Below are 21,623 nucleotides of genomic sequence, written 5' to 3'. Positions count from 1 at the left end.
ACTTTATCAAAAAGGATACTTATGAAAATTGAGGCCTGTTGTGATGTTTTTACCTAAATTGGTGGGGAGTAGGAGAAGGATTGATGTGAAGGGGAGAAGAGATATTATTCTATTCTGAGCTATTAACATTTGACACTTAACATCCCCCAAGTGTATCCTGCCACCTCAGGCCACTGATAGCTCTGAACTGCTGTGATTTTACTGCCATCTGGTGTCAGATTCGGAAACTGTAGTTCAACATTTTGTCTCTTCATTAGAGGAAGGTAGGCAATCTTTCCTCTGAATGTGGGCCTACTCTTCTCTATCCTGTAAGCAAGTTACCAATAAGAGTCACTTAACTTCAATGTAGGAAACCTTTATTTTCCTTGTTGGTATACTCTTTCCTTGGCTTCCATGATAAATGCATTCTCCTTTCTAATGTTTCTCTGGCTGTTCTCTCAATCTTCAATATCCCATTTCTCTCTTCATGGTAGAGTTTTTTAGCCCCACGTTCTAGGCCTGCTATCCTTTTTTCCTTTGCTTTCATCTGCACCAGGCTTTAAGGTACTGCCTATTTACAAATTTATATTGACAGCCAAAAACTTGCTCTGAGGTTTAGACTACTATCTTTAGTTGCTCACCTAGATATTGCACAAACATCTTAAACATAACATGCTCCCATCAAAATCTGGACCTCCCACCTGCATCCTCATTTCTCAAATTTATTTTTCTAATTTCATTAATCTATCATACCAAAATTATGGGAATCAGCTTGGCATCCTATCTTTCACACTTCATTAGTAAAAACATTAACTACATCCCATTAAGTCTAGAGGGTATATTCTTGTACATGTAAAATTTGTGACCCCTCGCCTGCTCCTGTCCCATCTAAGCTACCACTGTCTCTTGCCTGGACTAAGTTAGGTTCCTTGTTAGTCTCTCTACATCCATTCTTGACTGCATTCACATGTTTTATGTATATTTGTCTAATGTCAGCCTCTCCTGTTATCCTGAGAGTTCTGTGGTGGCAGGGACTGTGTACATTTGGCTCACCATTGGGTCCCAGCACCTCACACAATTTCCAAAAGCTTTTTGTTTAATAGCAACCATGTCACCACTCTGGTTAACCAGTGCTGTTGGTGTGTCCCTTGTAGTTTTAGTGACCAAGGAATTCTAGTGCTAGAATTCCTTAATGCTCTATTTCAGTATTAGTGTTCTATACCAGTTCATTTACCATAAATGAATTTAAGCTATTTTCTGCTTTTTCCCAGGGAAACTTACTTGTGTCTGAAGGGACAATATATTTGGGGTATTAATCAGCTAGTGTTCAAATGAACTTTAGGACAACAGCCTATTTATATCCTATAGAATGCCAATCAAGATGCTGAAACGATTTTCCAAGCACTTGAAATTGCATGCTATTGGTTTGCCTCTTAGCACTCTTCTGTCTGAAATTTAATATCTTTAATGTTGCAGTACATTTGTTAAATCATGGATTAAAACCTGTTTGACTCTTAAGTGTTCTTTTAATAGAGGCTTAGTTGATGATGGTTTCATTTAGTAATTTTGGTTTGACATTTTAAAATGGTTTTGCTTTATAAGGTTTTACTACTAGGGCTTACTTGGTGCTTTGAGTTGATTGTATTTCTCAATAAAAAAAATTTAATTTATAAAAGTAGAGGTGATTTATAAAAAGTAGTTATTTAGAGATGGGCAACAATCTATGTACTGAGGATGCAAACTCAGAGAACAAGAATTTAATAGGTATATAGCAGGGTTTCTCGGTGTTGGCATTATTCACATTTTGGACTGAAGAGTTTTTTGGTGTATAGTGTCAGGGGCATGTCCTGGGCACTGTAGGAAATTAGCAGCAGTCCTGGTCCCTACCCATCAATGGAACTCCCCTCACCCATTATGATAATCAAAGATACCTGTAGACAATGCCACATTGTCCTGGGGGTGGGTGGGCAAAATTGCATATCCCTTGAAAACCAGTAGTTTCTATACTTAGAAGGGGGTAACTGGCCATGAAGTGTCTTACTTGGGAAATCGTTGGCGTTTCTAAGCGTTTTTGAGAATATGGTAGCTGTGTGGTATATTGTTAATGGCAAAGAGAAATGGAAACTATATGACAGGTTTTTTTTTACATTTTAGAATTTGTGCTTGCCTAAAATAAAGTTAAGTTTTGCACTTAGCCACCTGGTTCTATTCCAAACTGAAAAAGGGTACATTCTAAATCATATTTCACTGATACTGTTTCATTTTGTTAGCTCACTTCAGCAGTTAGGTAGTGATAGAAAAAGAGAACCAAGAGTACAATTTAAAGAGTAGCTTATAATCAGAGCTTTTGCCATTGTGCTTTTATATATATATAGGGTATAGAGTGTAATTAACTTATTCTACGTTTTTTTTTTTTTTTTTCCAAAGGGAAATGAGAGATGGCTTTAGAAGAAAAAGTTTCTACTCTTCCCATTATGCAAGAGAGCGGTCTCCTCATAAAAGGGACAATACTTTTTTCAGAGAATCACCTGTTGGCCGAAAGGATTCTCCACACAGCAGATCTGGTTCCAGTGTCAGTAGCAGAAGCTACTCTCCAGAAAGGAGCAAATCATACTCTTTCCATCAGTCTCAACATAGAAGTATGTATTTTAAGACTTCATTTTTTCCTCTCACAGTCTCCTCTGATGAGAATGTACTGAATCAGATTTCCTTATAGGTGTAAGAGATTTATTTTTTAAACTTTTTATTTTGAAAAATTTCAGACTTACAGAAAAGATGATAGAATAGTATAACAAACACCATACACACACATTTTTTTCAAACTATTTGAAGTGGCATTCTGTATGACACTTTGCCTTTAATTTCTTCAGCATGTAAAAGAGGACTTTTTTTTTTTTTTTTTTTTTTTCCGGGGTCTTGCTCTATCTCCCATGCTGGAGTGCAGTGGCATTATCTTGTCTCACTGCAGCCTCCGCCTCCCGGGTTCAAGTGATTCTCCTGCCCCAGCCTCCTGAGTAGCTGGGATTACAGGCGTGCGCCACCACGCCCGGCTAATTTTTGTGTTTTTAGTAGAGATGGGGTTTTACCATGTTGGTCAGGCTGGTCTCGAACTCCTGACCTCGTGATCTGCCCACCTCTGCCTCCCAAAGTGCTGGGATTACAGGCGGGAGCCACTGCTTCCGGCCAGCCTTGTGAAATTTAGAATGAAAACCTCCCTTACTCTTTTCCAACCCCCAATTTTATTTTATTTTTATTTTTATTTTTAATTTGGCATGCCTGAACCTACATGGTATTCTGTACAATCTTAGCTTGTCATGCTGGCTGAGTTGTTAGTATGTGTTTGAATAAATCAATGACAAAACTACTTTTCTAGAGAAAACATTCTTATCTTTGCAGCCTGCGGTGGAACTTGTTCACAAAACATTTTCTTGTGCCTTCTGTATGCAAGGCACTGTGTTAGTGTTAAACAATGACGTCCCTGTCACTAAAGAACTAGAATATATGTTTATATTTCTCACCAGCTAATGTCAACTTTATCAGTATGTTAATATATATAAAATATAACTGATACAATAATTGGTATGTCATAAATGAGTTGACATGAGCATGTCAAGGTGAGAAAAATTAATTTACACTCTGGGGATGTAAGAACATGTCATAAAGGAGATGACATTGGGCTCAGCCTTATTTCAGATTTCTACAAGTAAAGAAGCGTCTTCTAGTTAGAAGGAATTATGAGCCAAGGTGCAGAAATCAGAAAAGTTCAGGATATTTCCTTTTGAATGTCCTTCTCATTAACTGTCTTTTTTCAAATAATAAGAGTTTTAATTTAACAGCCTTTGCCTCTTACATGATGAAGGTGATGGAAAACCATTTGGAGTCATCAGATTGTCTTCCCTTGAAGCTGTTGCAAGATTGTTGAGTTTAGCAAACATTTACTGTCTACTGTTTGCAGAGATAGATAGAGTGGGGCTTCCCAAAAAACATATTTTTGGATACAGGCATTTTCATGATTATGCAAGAGATAAGAAGGTTATTTTAAGGATTTAAAACACCTTATGTTTTAAATGCACAGCAGCTCATGCCTGTAATCCTTGCACTTTGGGAAAGCCAAGGTGGAAGGATTACTCGAGCCCAGGAGTTTGAGACCAGCCTGGGCAAACATAGTGAGACCCGTGTATCTAAAAAAAAGAATTAAACAATTAGCTGGGTATGGTGATGTATGCCTGTATTTTCAGCTACTCGGAAGGCTGAGGCAGGAGGATCACTTGAGCCCAGGAGGTTGAGCCTATAGTAAACTGTGATCATGCCACTACACTCTAGCCTGGGCAGCAGAACGAGACTATGTCTCTAAAAATAAATAAATAAGTAAATAAATAAGCCACTTACATATATATGCCTGATTGTCCAAAATGTGCTTGGGACAGTTCTAGGTAACTGAAGGTTTTATTGTGGAGACTAATGTTAACAAGTATACTAGTATTTTCTCTTTTGCTTCTATGTACCCCACCCCTACCACAAAAAAAAAACCTTAAGAAGATAATCCGTAAGCCAAGCTTGTCCAACCCCCGTCCTGCAGGCCACATGCAGCCCAGGATGGGTTTGGATGCAACCCAACACAAATTAGTAAACTTTCTTAAAACATGAGGCTTTTTTGTGAAAAAATTTTTTTTTTTTTAAGCTCACAAGCTGCTGTTACTGTTCGTCTTTTATGTGTGGCCCAAGATGATTCTTCTTCCAGTGCACCCCAGGGAAGCCAAAAGATTGGACACCCCTGCTCTAAGCTCTTATGAATGCTCACATGCACAGACATATCCAAAATTAGCCAGATACCATCTAAGACCCCCCAAAAAATTTTATTTATTTATTTATTTATTTTTTTTATTTTTATTTTTTCTGAGACAGAGTCTTTTTCTGTCACCCAGGCTGGAGTGCAGTGATGTGATCTCAACTCACTGCAACCTCTGCTTCCCGAGTCAAGCAATTTTCCTGCCTCAGTCTCGCTAGTAGCTGGGATTACAAGCATGCACCACCAGGCCCAGCTAATTTTGTATTTTAGTAAAGATGGGGTTGCACCATATAGGCCAAGCTGGTCTCGAACTGCTGACCTCAAGTGATCCACCTGCCTCGGCCCCCCAAAGTGCTGGGATTATGGGCGTGAGCCACTGTGCCCTGCCCTTAGGATCTTTTTTTTGGGGTGTGTATGACTTAAATCCATATCCAATAATGATTTTCATTAACGAAGAAAGTATCTTTGGAAACTGATTATGAAAACTTTTTAACAAAACATGAATAAAAGAAGCTTAAAAGAGATTCTTACTTGACAGCTTATAATGAAATTATTAAGGGTAGTTATTGGTGAATTAGCTTTTATTTTATCCTCAAAAACAGAAATTTGCGGGGAAAGCATCTTCTCTCTGTTGACCTGCTTTGGGCCTCTTAGTGGCCAAAACTCTTAAGGTCTGGGGATGAAATGTGGATGAGCCATAATGTGATGCTCCTGTCTTAGGGTCTCCAATATCCTTCACTCATCCTTTGAGGGCTCATACCTTTAATATTTGGAGTGATTTAAAGATTAAGTTGGTAGACTAAAATATGGGGTAAATTGAATGAAACAGAGCATATGACTTTGTTAATGCCTGCATCTATCTGTCTTTCTCTCTCTCTTTCTTTCTTTCTTTCTTTCTTTCTTTCTTGTTATTTAGCTTTCAAAGTAAAGTTCTTTAATCAAGAAAAAGTTTATTCTGGGAAAACTCTATTTTCAAGTATTCCTTAACTACTTGGGCTGAACTATGAAAATTTTTTCTATTTTCCTTTCCTGTTTTCAGAATCATTACATAAGAAATCTTGCAAAAAAAGTTAATGGAGGTCGTATTTTAAATAATACATGGGAAAAGTTATTATTTGACCTATTTCAGATACCGGTTTTTGCATTAAATCTAAATGTCACAAATATTGCAGCACCTGGCTTTTCTTCAAAAGAGAACTAAGACACGGGGTTCTTCACTTATCAGTCACTTAAGCTGGGATAATTACCCACGTGTTAAAATTAAGTTTTCTGGTATAAATTGAAATTTTGACAAAGACTTAAAATATTATTATAAGTATAAATAACAGATTAAAATAATTATGCCCTCATTTTAAAAAATTAACAATTTTTTCCTTTCTGTTCGTACTTTTAGATTAATTTTTCCTATTTTAATGATCACTATTGGTTTGGCTATAGTGATTTTACGACATTTTTAAATTCAACTGCTTATTTCCCATTTTGTGCTTACACACATACACACACATTTAATTAAATCTCTTCTACTTAGCCTTTTGAATTAATCTTCTGGAACTTTGTACTTCTTCAAACTAATTATCCTTCTAAATCAAACTTGTTTTCATCCTGTACTTTACTTGCAAGAATATTCTTACTATAACTTAGTTGGGCTGACCTGGATATGCAATATTATTTTTAGTTCCTTTTTGTTGTCCATGTTCACATGCTAGCAGTGCAGATTGTCCTAGTTAACCTCATTTCCTTTCTCCCTGTGTATTATGATGCTTTCCCAAGTAAATTTTTTTTTATATTTACCTCGTATACTCGAAGTTTATTTTTATCATAATTAATCTAAATATCTCCACATTTGTCAATTCTAATACTTATTTTCTTTTTTTCCCTCTTTGAAATGATCCCATGTTTTCCTATCCTACACTTTTATCATTTGCCTTTTATTTAAGCTATAACATTAAAAGTGATGAAAAAATCACTAAGTTTGGTCTCCCACACCTATTTTTTGTTAAAGTATTAGTACTTCTTGTGATAAATTTACTAAATCACAATCTACTCCTTCTGTATAGCTCATTCTTTATGAAAGAATTAAAATCTTCTTCAGTAACATCTACTTAATACTAGTTATTCTTTTTAGAGCCATATATAAAGATATTTCTTCCTTTTATGTTGTAACCTGTTATATATTGGAGGAGTACTATCATATTCATGATTTTTTTTCCAGGTTTAAATATATTTGGTTTATTTTGCTGTTCCTTTTATTTGTCATGGTTTCCAGACCTTTTGCTTTCCCTATTTTTCCTTCTGTTTCTTGTAATTTATAATACCAGAAGTGAATTTTTATTTTAGCAACCACATTTCATTACTGGATTGTAGGCAACTGAAACCTAAGCTATTTTCACGTAAACAAAATACGTGAACAAATGCCTCTCAGGCTGTACTTTTTCAGGTGCAGTTGTTTGTGTGTAGTTAATGCACTGAAAAAAAAAAACAAACTAGAAATGCTACATTTTATCTAATTAACTTTAGCTTATTTTGTTTTATAGAATTCTCAAAATCTCATTTAGCGATTCTGTATATTAGTACCCGATAAGAACAGCTTGTATTATCTGCAAATTAAGTATGCTGGATATGTTTTGTATTATTTGTTAATAATTTATGTTGAGGAGCATAAGGCCAACTGTGGAAACCTCTAGAGATCTGTTAACCTGAACCTTTTATCGGCATTGTTTGTTGCTATTCAACAATTATGATCCCTTATCTTTACTATTATCTTATTTTCATTTCCACTTGAGAATCTCAAGGAAGACCCTTCAGGTGTTTCTTGAAACTCTTAAGTTACAAATATTTCTTCTATCAAAACAGTAACATAGAGATTATCTTGCTTTGTTGTTGTAAATCCACTATGGCTCCTAGAGATGAAACTACCTCTCTGTTAATTCATTTTAAACATTTGCTAGGGATTAATCCCACATTTATCAGAGATACTTACATATTTAGATTCTGTGACATTTTGGTTGAATTTTAAAATACTTTTACTTTGCAAAATTTGCAAGTTTATTGTTTATTTTGCTTGGCCTCTGTTTTTTCTGTAGCTCTAACTTTGGGTCTAGCTTCCCTTATTTTTCTTATGTCAATGACCATTATTAAGAATAGAAGTTATTTTTAAAAAACATACTATTAGTCATTAGTGTTTAATTGTTTTTAAAAATACATCTTCTAAGAGAACTGAAAGTGTACAAGAATTAAAAGTACTGTTTTGAGACAAGTATATTTGGAAGATAGAGTTCATTTTTGAATGTCAGTCTAATAGAAGAAGACATATGTCTTAAGACTGGTTGGCTATAAAATTTGAAGTCTCCATGAATTTTTTGATTATAGCTGAAATTCTTTTTTTTAAAAAAAACTATTCTAGACTTATTGGTAATATAGCCGAAATTCTGATAAAATTTTGAACTTTAATTTTGCTTTTAGGTGAAGGCTTTTCTGTGCAGATTTGAAGAAGTAATATGAATATAGAAATAAGGCTTTATCTTCAGATCATGTATATTAGGCAACAGGAAGAGAGGATAAAGTCATTCTCTTAGCAGTGAAATATCGTAGCATTTCTTGGTTTGAAGCCCACTATGTTGTGTTCAATACATACATCTCTTAATCAACACACATGTATTGAACATAAATTGTTTGCCAAGCAAGATAGATTCAATCTCTGCCCTCTGAGTTTATGATCTAGTCAGGAAGACAAACAAGAAATTAAATAGGAGTAAACATTTTAGGTGACATCTGAAGGGTTAGTAGAAGGTGAAGGATGCTAGTGGAGAAGGTTTATGGGGATGAGTTACATCATGTGGAGTCCCTAAAGTATAATTTAATAGTTCCCTGAAACATTTTAGGCTGTCACTTGATCTAGACTATTAATGCGCTGTTGAGTTAGATTCTATAACATATTCTTCTTGTTTGAGGATCCATTGTTTACTCACAGGAGAGCTTTGGCTATGAGTTTTGTAGCTAAATCCTAAGATTATAGCTATAGCTTTTCTGGCATCTTAATGATCAAGGTTCTAAAACAAATCAATTAATGCCATATGCATAGGAATTTTATTGTATCCCCGTTTTAGCACTTAGTATATTCTGTCAGTAGCAAACGTTCATAATGTGTGCAGATGATGTTTTCCTTATATATTTAAAAGTGTGCCCACATGGTTTTAGCTTATGTATTAAAGGAGATCTCTACTCAGAAGTGTGCTTCCAAGTATTCAGTCAGTTGGCCTTTGCTTTAACTTGTTGCAACTCTGACCTCCAAAAGACAGATCTTGAGGGAAGCAGAGGTGATGCAATGCTTTCTCTACCCCTCTACCTGTTTCTTTTCTCTGGTATTTTTTGGTGTCTTTAACATGAGAACATTTTTCTTGTGTCTCTTTTCTAATTCATATGTTCTTGAGTAAATCAGTAGATCTCTGAGAAACATGTTTTTCCTAACCAAGAGTCCCAAATACCCACATCTTCATCCATGATCCAGTAAAAGAATTTTCTCATCATCTGTGTAGCCACATCTTCATTTATTTATATCTGAATTTCTCTTCAAATATTCAGCTGTTGAAGAAGAAATCAATGTACTACCTGTGTTGGTGAAGTTTGTTTCTTGATGGGACTTGCACTCAAAAATACCTGGTTTGTCCCTGTTTGCCAAGCACTGCGCTGAGAATCTGATAGTTTGCAAGACATAGCCCCTAACTTTATCATCTCTTATGATTATGTTATTTTTTTTCCCCTGCAGTGTCCTTTTTTCCTACCTGGGTTCACTTGATGTAGGATTGGATGAATCTGGTTAGATTTATCATTTCTTTTAGCAGGAAAACACAACAGCAAGAAAGTGTATTTCTAAAAGATCCTATTAGATTGCATTCAGCCATTGCATTCAAGGAGTCACCAAATACTCTGAAACTCTTGCAGAACTTCCTGAGTGTGTTGTGGAATGTTAAGCTGCTTCTCCGGCTTTTGATTTCACTTCAATGGGAAAAACATTATATGGAACCAGTATTTGAAATTCCTTTTTATTTCCTTTTTTCCCCATTTATTCTTTCACTTATTAATATATAGACAGGGATTTTGGTTTCTGTACTGCCACTTTCAGAATTTTTTTTTTTCTGGTTTCTTTTCTCCATCCTAATTTGGAATTCATTTTCTTTAGCAAGTCACAACAAAGGCAGGAATGTTTTCAACCTTTTTAGCTTGCTGTCAAGCACAGAGGTAGTGTCTGCTTACAAAGATCATGAGTGAGATGAATTTGAGGTAATAGCTCAATAGCTAATGAGTAGCAGTCTGTTAGTTAGAAGGTAGAACAGTGAGTGAAAGAGGCAGATTTTAGAGACTTTTATATTCATTGTATTGGTTGGAGCCAAATAAAAATAGAAAAAAAGATTAAGGTTAGGAGGAACACTCACATTTAAGGAACAATAACCAACAAAAATGAAAGAGAAAGCGGTAGCCGTGAAGATGTAAGGGGGCAAACAGAAGTAAAAAGATACGAAAAACAAATAGCAAAATATTAAGAAAAACTTGTTTATAAATCATTAAAGTGCTATAAGAGGATAAGAAGAACGAGACCTTTTAGTTTTAATATGAGCACATCAGTGGAAACTTTGGGATGAAGAGTTTAAGTACAGTGGTGGTGTTTCTATTGTCTCTTATTGCATTACAAAAAAAAAACAAAACCCAAAACTTAGAGAATTAAAACAATAACTACTTACTTGTTCATGACTGCAATTTAGCTGGGTAGTTTTACTGGTCTGTTAGAAGATTGTTAAATAGTCCAAGCCTACCTAAGACAATGCTAAAGGGAATTTGTAATTATATGTGGTAATGCCTACAGTGTCTCTGAAGTTTGGAATCAAAATCAAACACATCCACAGTGGTGTGTTGGTAAACTGACTCTCCAAGCTTAAAAAGATAAGATTTGTAGCATTTGCTGATACCTATGGAGTGTATCTCTCATAGTTCAGCTTCCAACATGGAGTAACTGAAGACAAAGTTAAAGGGATGCATGCAATCCACTATCAGGAGCTAATATGAATTGGCTTAAGGCTCCAGTACTTTTCTCTGAAATATCACCATTATCTCTTCATTCAAGAAAGAATTTGAGGCAGCTTAATGAAATAAACACTTAATAAAATAGGATTAAATAAGTGGAGCAGGAGTTTTATGTAAAAGGAAAATAAGGATAGGAAAGTAAAAGTAAGAATAAAGTTGGTAGTATATGAAATAAATGCCCATCATAAGGCTCTGAACAGTTGCTATAGGTGAACTAAGAGTTTGGCCAAAACAAAGCTAAAAGAATCAAGAATAAAGTTAGTAGTGTATGAAGTGATTGTCCATCGTGAGGCTCTGAGCAATTGCTGTAGCTGAACTAAGGGTTTGGCTGGGCGTGGTGACTCACGCCTGTAATCCCAGCACTTTTGGAGGCCGAGGCGGGTGGATCACGAGGTTAGGAGTTCAAGACCAGTCTGGTCAAGATAGTGAAACCTCGTCTCTACTTAAAAAAAAAAAAAAAAAAAAAATTAGCCGGACGTGCTGGCAAGTGCCTGTAATCTCAGCTACTCGGGAGGCTGAGGCAGGAGAATTGCTTGAACTGGCAGGGGGCAGGGCGAGCGGAGGTTGCAGTGAGCCGAGATCATGCCACTGCACTCCAGCCTGGGCAACAGAGTGAGACTCTGTCTCAAAAAAAAAAAAAACAAGAATCAAGAAGAGTGTTGACAGTCAGCAAATAAAAACAAGTCAGCTTATCAGGAGAAACAAAACTTGCTGGGATGCTAGAGAGAGATCAGTGAATAATAAAAGGATACTGCATCCTCAACATTATTGCAAAAGTAAAATGGCAATATTTGCATGATGTTTCTTGAAACGTTTTAAGGCGAGATGCTGATAGTGCCAAAACAATTCAGAAAAAATGTTATTTTCTCAGAAAAAAATGTAAAATTGGCAACTTGGGATCTGTAGAGAAGGATTTGAAGTCATTGTTATGGAGTTTGTATCTTACTGAAAAAATACCTGGGAGCCCTGACTACTGGTATATTTAGGCTGTTTAGTAAGATGATTCCATCCATATCATTAAAAGTTTGCAGACAAGGAAGCTAACAAAATATTTCAAGATTCTAAATGTGGGATAATTAGGGGCTCAACTAGTATCCTTTTTTAACTGGTAGGAGTGATCCATCTTTCATTTTTGACTGTGTATGCAGGTGTGCTCCTTTCCCAGGCCTTCCAGTGACAGCTTTATGGATGGAGAGAATTTGACTAGGTACTTTCAGTGATGAATAAGATGTGATCTTTGTCTTCAGCTTTCAATGTCTTGTCTTGCTATGACCCTTTTCTCATTCCTTTCTGCCCTTGTTATCCTTGACTGGTCTTATCCTGACAGTTCCCACTGGCTTCGCGCCTTAAGTGGAGATTTTTTCCTCCCATTCTTTATTCCCCTTCAGTGGTGATTGCTTAGGCAGCCCAACTTGAAAGTAGGGTAGGAAAGAGTTTAGGGTCACCAGAAAGTGCTCAGAAGGCCCTGTTCTCATCACTCTTACTTCTGAGTTCTTCTCTTGTTCCTCTTGGGCACAGAGGTGCTGCTGTTAATTCCTCCCTGCCCACCTTTCCATAGAGTCCGTGCGTCCTGGTGCCTCCTACAAACGGCAGAATGAAGGAAATCCTGAAAGAGGTGAGTTTTGAGCTAGACTCTGATTTGGGATTGTGAAGGGGTGGGAGACTTGAATTGATAGCGGTTATGGAAATGGGGAAAGTGTATAACTGCTCCATTAGTCTGTTGTCAGAACCAGAGTTAACAGTAGACCTAGGTACTAGGATTTGGGGGGCATTTGTGGGCTGGTATCTGGGCTAACCATTCCTGGTTGGGAATAGCCACTCCATAGAAGATCTGTAGAATAGACAGGCCATTGGAAGATAGGACCTGACAACAATAGGATCAAGTGATTTCTATTTACTTTTTTTGTGCTCTTTCTTTTGCTATTTGTATCATTGTTTTCTTTATCCTTTGCTACTTGCTTTCTGCTTCCATTGTTGCAACAGGGATATATGAATATATGTGGATATATGATAAACCTCCTGCACCACCGTTCAGTGTTCCTTTGCTTCTGTGCATGAAATTGGTTGATAACGACTTAAATTAGCCTTCGGGCAGCTAAAATCAGGAAAGGTCTAAGACTATACTTTGGGATCATATGTTTGTAACGGAAACACGAAGCAAAAGATCAACAGCTGCTTGTGACAGGTTTTTTTCCCCCTCTGTGTCTAGCTGATATGTGCTAAAGAATTGAGCCTGTAATTATGCCTTTAATAAGCATAATGTGCTGTGCTGGTTGGTCCAGTGCCTCGTCTCCTTTGAAGGGATTGCTTATCTGAATAGGATTGGGAGGTCATTGCATCTTAGGGAAAGAAAAGTGAGGTTCATCTTTTTATCTGATTTTCGAGTGCCTACCCTTTTCTTGAAGGACTTGAGCTAAGTAGGCCACGGATATTTGGAAATGAATAAGCTATGACACTTGTTCCTCCGAGAGCTTTTGTTGTAGTGGGATACACTGACACTATCACACTACAATGTGAAATTTGCCACATGCAATGGAAATACAATAAGGAATGACTAAATAAATCATGTTCTTGGCCATTTGGGATACAGCAGTGGTTCTTTTGAGTTTTAAGGTCTACAAGAACTTTTAAAGTTGCTTAGGGTGAAAGCCTCTTGTGGTATGACCTGTTAAAAGACTCTAAGGCTGTATCTTTCTAGTGCTGTTAGAGCTTAAAAATTGGAATATTCAGCCTAGGGCAGGAGTCCTCAACCTCTGCACAATTGACACGTAAGGCCAGTTAGTTCTTTGTTGTTGGGGGTGTCCCCCATAGCAGGATATTTACCAGCATCCCTGTTTTCTACTAAATATGTGCTAGAGTAGCCATCTCCCACTTGTGACAGTCAAAAATATCTGCACATACTGCCAAATGTCTGCAGAGGGGAGATGTGAAATTGTCCTTAGTTAAGAACCACTGGGCTAGAGAAAGCGTTTTGGGTCTGTAGGACATTAGAAGGGTGTTATTCACCACTGTCCTAGGTGGTTGGAAGTCTTTGAGCCTCCAGGACCTTCTTATCTATCTTGGCTGTGTCAGGAAGAGCGTAAGAGGCTTTTTGACTGAAGCTGGCTTTGCCTCAGTTTCAAAGTCGCTTTATCTCTGCTTTTGCTCCTGACTGCTTTCCTGTTAATCCACTGTCCAGTCTCGACCAGCTTCTGTGTGACTCCAAATTTGATGCCACTTTCTCTTCTCATGTTATTAATTTTGTTAGTTTTTCTAGCAACAAAGGGCAGAGGATTATATATTTGACACATATAGACAATTTAATGAAATGTTTTTCTGTAACAGCTCACTGTTATTAATTTTTAAGAGTATATTTAACTAAACCTATCTTTTAGGGAGTTGTTGAACCTGTTAAAGTAATATTGTTTAAATGTATTTTCTGGCTCAAGTTTCTATAAAAAATGATATACATACAGCACTATGTGAGTAAAGTGACTAAAGGTAAAGATTAGTGACTTTATCTCATAACAGGTTTATTGTTAACCATTTAACAAATATTTAGGCATTCATTAATGCCAGGCACTGGATTAGTGCTCTGAATTACAGCTTTCTAACTTTATGTTTAAAACTATCTAAACATTTCAGGAATATCTGTTAAAGTTCCTATATAGATCCTCCTTGAGCTACCCCTTAATTAACTAGTCCTCCTTGGTATCTTTATATATAATAACTATCTTTGTATTTTTATTGTGATATATCAAACATTAGTATTTAGGAGCATGAAATAAGTAGCATTCATGGTTTTAAAAAACTTTCTTGAAGTCTCTGTGGCTCCATGTTTACTTACTGGCAGTGCTGTGGCCTAGACTGGCTTCTGTGATATCCTTTGGTTCCAGGTTATTTCAGATTGTTGATGGTGATCAGCCTCTGAGAGGTAGTTTTAGATAGTAACCTATTTAAAGTTTTTAGTAGTAAAATAAAGTGTATGACCCCCTCATTAATTCCATTACAAAATTACTTTATCAAAAACAAATTAGCTAGAAAAAAATTACATCTTATATTTTCTTATATAGATAAAGAGAGGCCTGTCCAGTCTTTGAAAACATCAAGAGATACTTCACCCTCAAGTGGTTCAGCAGTTTCTTCATCAAAGGTTTGTTATATTTCTAAAATCAGTTTAAAGAAGAATTACAAATTGAGATGGACTGACTAGTATAGATGCTTTTATTCTTTACTGTTACACCAAGGGAGCTAATTTGCTGCATTTAAAAACTTCAATTTTTGGCTAGGTGTGGTGGCTCATGCCTGTAATCCCAGGGCTTTGAGAGACTGAGATGTGAGAGTTGCTTGAGGCCAGGAGTTCACAACTAGCCTGGGTAACATAGCAAGACTTTATTTTAAAAATTAAAAATTAGCTAGATGTGGTGGCATGCACCTGTAGTCCTAGCTATTCAGGAGGCTGAGGTGAGAGGATTACTTGAGCCCAGGAGGTTGAGCCAGCAGTGAGCTATGATTGCACCACTGCACTCTAGCCTGGGTGACAGAGCAAGATGCTGTCTCTAAAAAATAAAAATAGGCCTGGCACAGTGGCTCACACCTGTAATCCCAACACCTTGTGAGGCCGAGGCGGGTGGTTCTTGAGGTCAGGAGGTCGAGACCATCCTGGCTAACACAGTGAAACCCTGTCTCTACTAAAAGTACAAAGAATTGGCCGCACGTGGTGGCTCACGCCTGTAATCCTAGCACTTTGGGAGGCCGAGGCAGGCGGACCATGAGGTCAAGAGATCGAGACCATCCTGGCCAACATGGTGAAACCCTGTCTATACTAAAAATACAAAAAAATTAGCCAGGCATGGTGGCGGGTGCGTGTAGTCCCAGCTACTCGGGGGGCTGAGGCAGGAGAATGGCGTGAACTTAGGAGGCAGAACTTGCAGTGAGCCAAGATCACGCCACTGCACTCCAGCTTGGTAACAGAGTGAGACTCCATCTCAAAAGAAAAAAAAAAGGAAAAGCAAAAAATGAAGAATTACCCGGGTGTGGTGGTGGGCGCCTGTAGTCCCAGATACTTGGGAGGCCAAGGCAGGAAAATTGCTTGAATCTGGGAGGTGGAGGTTATGCTGAGCTGAGATCGTGCCGCTGCACTCCAGCCTGGGTGACAGAGTGAGACTGTGTCTCAAAAAAATAAAAACCAAAACCCCTTACATTTTAAGTAACCACAGCTTGAAAATAGCAGCCCGAGTTTGCCATTTTCTATGAGAAAAATGGGCAGTTTTCTCATTGAATTTTTAACACAGTCTATGCCAAATTTAGTAGTTATTGTTGCAACCCATGTTCTCATCTTGACCATAACCAGGTTGGATGGGTTATATCTGGTGGATTGTGCTTTTATTTGGGGCGTTGAGAGTGTAGGCAGAGACCTAACATGTATGGTGTATTTTTTCTCTTATTAATTCATGCAGAAATCTTATGTTAGTAGGTACATATCTCTATTCTATAGTAGAGTGAGGACTCAGGAGTTAAATTAATTTCTTACGGACACAGCTACCCCTCACTATGTCATTCGTCTCATTCCTACCTTCCTAGCATCTCAAAACATAAATCCTCAGAAATTACAAGCTTGACAAGTTGCTGTTTCCATCTGTTTTCTCCAGTTAGAAGTTCTCTTCACAGATATCATACCCTTTCTCTTAGCCATAACGGTTGTTACATCCGTTATCTGTTCACTTCTTTTCATTCTGCCTTACATACTTTTTGGCTTTTCAGGAAGAGTAGATATCATCTAGCAGTCTATACTGGGTGTTCGGGGGGCAGCTGCTTCCCTGCCTCAGAAGGAAAAAAACAAGCTTCTTTGTGACAACTTGTATCTTTGGAACTTTCCCAGAAGTCTGAGGGTTCTGGGATTCTGGATTTTGAATAGCAAAGACCAACTGGATTATGGTTCTGTCTTAATTGTATCAAGGGTACTTTACCCACCTGGAAGACTGCCTTGGTTTTCATGTCAGGTAATAGATGAAAGAAGAGTAAATAGTACCTGCCTACCAAAGTCACTACAAAAATTCAAATTATTATATATGAAATATTTTCTCTGAAATATACTGCTATCTGTATATAAGTTACAACATAGAGTTTTGTGCTACGTTAAAATGTTTAGTGGAAAACCCGTGTTGGATTTTTAACCACTTTTGTCCGATAGTTTCATGTAGATCAAGCTTGATCTACATGCACCTGTGGCCCAGGATGGCTTTAAATGCAGCCCAACACAAATTCCTAAACTTTCTTAAAACATTATGTGATTTTTTTTTTCCTTTTTTTTTTTTTTAAGCTCGTCAGCTATTCTTAGTGTTAGTGTATTTGATGTGTTGCCCAAGACAATTCTTCTCATGTGGCCAAGGGAAGCCAAATATTGGACACCCCTCATGTAAATGTTTGCATTTTTGTTTCACAGACAATAAAGTCTTTTTTTTTTTGTATATGAAAATAGAGATGGGGTCTTGCTATGTTGCCCAGCCTGGTTTCAAACTCCTGGTCTCAAATGATCGTCCCACCTTGGCATCCTAAAGTGCTGGGATTACAGGCATGAGCCGCTCTGCCTAGCCAGACTATAAAATCTTAAAATGGAATCAAAATATCACAATTTTAGATCCATAGCTATTTTATGTATTCAGAAGGTAGTGCCTTCTTTGATTTGCCCAAGGTCACATGGTAGCTGTGGGGAGCTTTATGAGCCTAGATTTCCTGATTTGGTGAACTCTTTGATGTAACATTATGGCTGCCCATATGTTGGGATACTTTTTCAGAGTTTGTTAGTTTCAAATGATAGGTTTTCAAATGTGTGGACAGAATGATGGTAAGTTATAGTAGGCTTTTGCTTCATTCTTTTTGAAGGACCGGAGGAACGGGGTTTCACTCTGTCGTCCAGGCTGGAGTGTAGTGGCATAATCTGGGCTCACTGCAACCTCCACCTCCCAGGTTCAAGCAATTCTCCTGCTTCAACCTCCCAAGTAGCTGGGATTACAGGCGCCTGCCACCACACCTGGCTAATTTTTGTATTTGTAGTAGAGATGGGGTTTCAGCATGTTGGCCAGGCTGGTCTGGTCTTGCACTCCTGACCTCAGATGATCCGCCCGCCTCAGCCTCCCAAAGTGCTGGGATTATAGGTATGAGCCACTGCTCCCAGCCGCTTCATTCTTTGCTAGAGAGAAGTCGTATAATTGTTTTTGGTCTTTAACTTTCTCTTAAATAGGTATGACCCCTCACCCCCCGGAAAAAAACCAGCTTTCTTGGATATATTTGTGTTTGTATATGTGTTTTCTTCTTCTAACTAGCTTTTTAAAAAACCTTCTATTACTAAGTAATAATAAAAGTATTACTTATAATACCTTTTTAACCTTATATATGGGCAGGGCTTTGGAATGAGCTGTTTAAGGTTCCTCAATGGCTATAGAATATACTTCATATAGATATATTGCTATAATATTCCAGTAAATGTTATAGATGGCTAGCCAGTAGTTTGATGAATTTAACAAGATGTGGAAAAACATCAAATGACCTTTTCAGTTAAAAAAATGTCTAAGCCAGGCATGGTGGCTCATGCTTGTAATCCCAGCACTTTGGGAGGCCAAAGCAGGCAGATCACCTGAGCTCAGGAGTTTGAGACCAGCCTGACCAACGTGGTGAAACCCTGTCTCTGTAAAAATACAAAAAGTATCCGGGTGTGGTGGTGCACACTTGTACTCCCAGCTACTTGGGAGGCTGAGGTTGGAGAATCGCTTGAACCCAGGAGGTGGAGGTTGCAGTGAGCCAAAGTCACGGCATTGCACTTCAGCCTGGGCGACAGAGTGAGACTCCGTTCCCCCCGGCCCCTCCCAAAAAAGCCTAGATTTAAGTCCCAGCTCAGCATTTATTAGTGACTTTGAGCAAGTCACCATCATTCAGTTTTTTAGTTTATAAGTTGGGATAATAAAGCCTCTCTAATCACCTTCATGGAATTCTATTTAATTAAAGTACTTTTTTTCGTTCGTAGATAAAGCACTTGATAAATGTTAGTGCCCCATAAGTTCAGCGCGCAGCACTGTCATCCCCGAGAGGTATATTTGAAATCAGTGATGTGACTTTAGAAAAGTAAACCTTAGTAATAGAAGGATTTTTACGTAAGAGATGGTTATGCCACTAGGCATGGCAGGGCAAAGTGGTTGAAAATGTATGCCAAGGAAGTAGAATGGAATCAGAGAATTACCATAACGGCCCTAAGGAAATAATTTTTAAATGTGTGCTTTACAAGTCATGTCTTATTTACAAAAATAAGCCTTTAAACAATACTGGGGGAATTATATCTGATCCGGAAAAGACATTTTACTTTCTTTATTTTTATATTGAGCCCATGGGCTGATTGATTTTCAGATATGTTTTAGTATAGTAGATTCACATCAGCGAATATGGAAAAGAAAGAAATCCTGAGGCACCAAGCATTATTGTGGATACTTCCAGATCTATTACCTCCTTCAATTCTCACAACTGCTTTGTAAAATGAGCATTGTTAACCCCTATTTTGTAAATGAAGAAAGCAAGGCTCATGGTGTCATAAGTTATGCATATAAAGTCATCTACCTAGCAAGTCATTAAACTGCGATTCAAAGCCAGGTCTGCATATAACTGCAAAGTTCATACCTTGTTTAGTATTGTATGCAGTTAGATAAAGGAACTAGTACTAGGATCACAAAATGAAATTTGAGTTTTAAAATTTTGTGTAAGGCATAGGATTTATGTAACTCACTATACACTGTAAAAACAGCATATCTATACGTTTCTGTTGTATTAGGAGTTTGCCTTACTGAAATTTAGACATTACTTATTTCATTAAATATGCTTAAAGGCACAAAATTGAAATCAGTATGATGTCTTTTATATTCTAAATATAATTAGTGTATGAGTTAATTGTCAGTGCCTTTTGCTTTGTTACTTACATGAATTTCTAGAGTCTTATGTAAATGAAATTAAGAATTAGATCTGGTCTGTATGTCCCAAAGGAATTGCTACTTAAAGTAATTCCATGTTGAATATTTTAGAAGGAAGAAATAAAGAATATACCTGTTCTCCGTATAAATTCGAAGGCTTATGTGATTTTAAATGTAAGTGCAGTGTACTTCTTGGTGTATTTGAAGTTTAAAAGCCCTTGAGAATTGTAACAGAAATGTTCTTCTATTTTTATTAGGTGTTAGACAAACCCAGTAGGCTAACTGAAAAGGAGCTTGCTGAGGCTGCAAGCAAGTGGGCTGCTGAAAAGCTAGAGAAATCCGATGAAAGTAACTTGCCTGAAATTTCTGAGTATGAGGTAAGGCATGTCTCCTTTATGTTTCACATCTGAAAGTTTTGTCTGGATTTTAAATTATGGGTGGAAAATATTTGGTTTATTCCCGTGCTTTAAAATATATCCTCATGGATTACAGGTATTAAAATTACCACACAGAATGATAGTCTGAATATGAATGACTCTGAATTCAGTAATCACACTTTGTCTGAATGTTTACAGTAGTTTTGGAGTGTAAGAATAGTATAAATATGGATAAGAAAAATGTGTTATTTATGTACTTCTTTTAATGGCATTTGCTGTTAAAAGTATCTCAGGAAATCACGCTGAGCCACTAGTTATAAGCCAGTGAATTCAGAACAGAAATCTAATTTGACCTTGGATTGTGGACCATATTTATATTGCTTGTTATACTTCATGCAGATTATCTCATAAATATCCCAAGAAATAAAATTATTCATTGTCTTGGCAACTTGAGACCTTGATGAGTCCTGAATACCGAAAGATGGGAACATTTTTGGGACCGTAGAAAAAGGTTTATGACATGTTTGTATTAATGTATTTTGAAATGAACTGAAAAATTTCTGTATAACCTATAACATCTCTAAAAGGGAAATATAGAAATTTTATGGGCACAATTAAGCTTTTAGGTTCAGAATTTGATACTATAGGAGTTCTTTGACATGACAGGTAGAGAATATAAAAATCTGTCCTGTGACAAATTATTTTATTTGAAGGAGCATTCTGGCTTTTTTGTTTACTTTTGGAATGACTTTTATAGAATGTTATTTGATAAAAGGGATCAAGCATTAATATTGTATGTAAAAATAATACTTAACTACATCTTTATACAGTGAAAAAATCCTTTCCAAAGTAACTAATGTACACTGCTCATAAAAAGTACAACCCCTATCAGAACTTACGCAAACAGAGCCTTTCTTTTTAAAAATGCTGATCTGTCTTTTAGATATCAATTGTTCTTAAGTGGGTCAAGGTTTCCTCCTCATTGTAGCTATAATAATAGATACTTACGCATATTCTCCAGTAAATGTATGAAAAACACCAAGCTGTTCGTCCTTGGTACTTTTCCAGCACTATTTAAAAGCATGAACCATACTTTTCAGTAATACATTTAATTGGATTATTTTGGTTATTTTCTCTAATAATTTAGAATAATGTTTCTATATTAATCATTGATATTTATGCTTCAAAATTGCTGCTTTGGAATATTGGTAGTTTGTTTTATAGAACTGAAAACTTCCAAAAAGAATAATTTCTTTACTTAATACTTTATCTTCAGTTAGCAAGACTTTATTAATATATGAACATTAATAGTATATTTATCCTCCCTTCTCCCATCATTTTTTTATCTCAGGTTTTTGTAAAAGCTCACTACTGTTCTCAAATTTTAAATATTCTACTTGGGTTCTCTCATTTATTGAATGCATCTTGACACTGAATAATCCATGAGTGACTTTGGATCTAGAAATA

General features: G+C 36.8%; 1 protein-coding gene across 6 annotated transcripts in view; it reads left to right on the top strand.

Moving 5' to 3' along the window:
- The window catches only part of LOC112617290 (periphilin-1), a 220,306-nt gene that overhangs the window by 143,380 nt on the left and 55,303 nt on the right, over positions 1–21,623 (top strand). For 4 of the 6 annotated variants that reach the window (XM_025374039.1, XM_025374042.1, XM_025374041.1 and 1 more), the window contains 4 exons: positions 2,407–2,618; positions 12,405–12,461; positions 14,899–14,978; positions 20,037–20,156. In XM_025374039.1, coding sequence (XP_025229824.1) covers positions 2,407–2,618; positions 12,405–12,461; positions 14,899–14,978; positions 20,037–20,156 — 469 coding nt within the window. The remainder of the gene's footprint in view (positions 1–2,406; positions 2,619–12,404; positions 12,462–14,898; positions 14,979–20,036; positions 20,157–21,623) is intronic. The other 2 variants (XM_025374043.1, XM_025374044.1) reach the window with 1 other exon arrangement.

The sequence above is a fragment of the Theropithecus gelada genome, unplaced genomic scaffold (assembly GCF_003255815.1).
Source record: "Theropithecus gelada isolate Dixy unplaced genomic scaffold, Tgel_1.0 HiC_scaffold_15989, whole genome shotgun sequence".
NCBI lineage: Eukaryota > Metazoa > Chordata > Mammalia > Primates > Cercopithecidae > Theropithecus > Theropithecus gelada.
The sequence above is the reverse complement of the archived record's forward strand: the minus strand, read 5'-3'. Positions and strand labels throughout refer to the sequence as shown.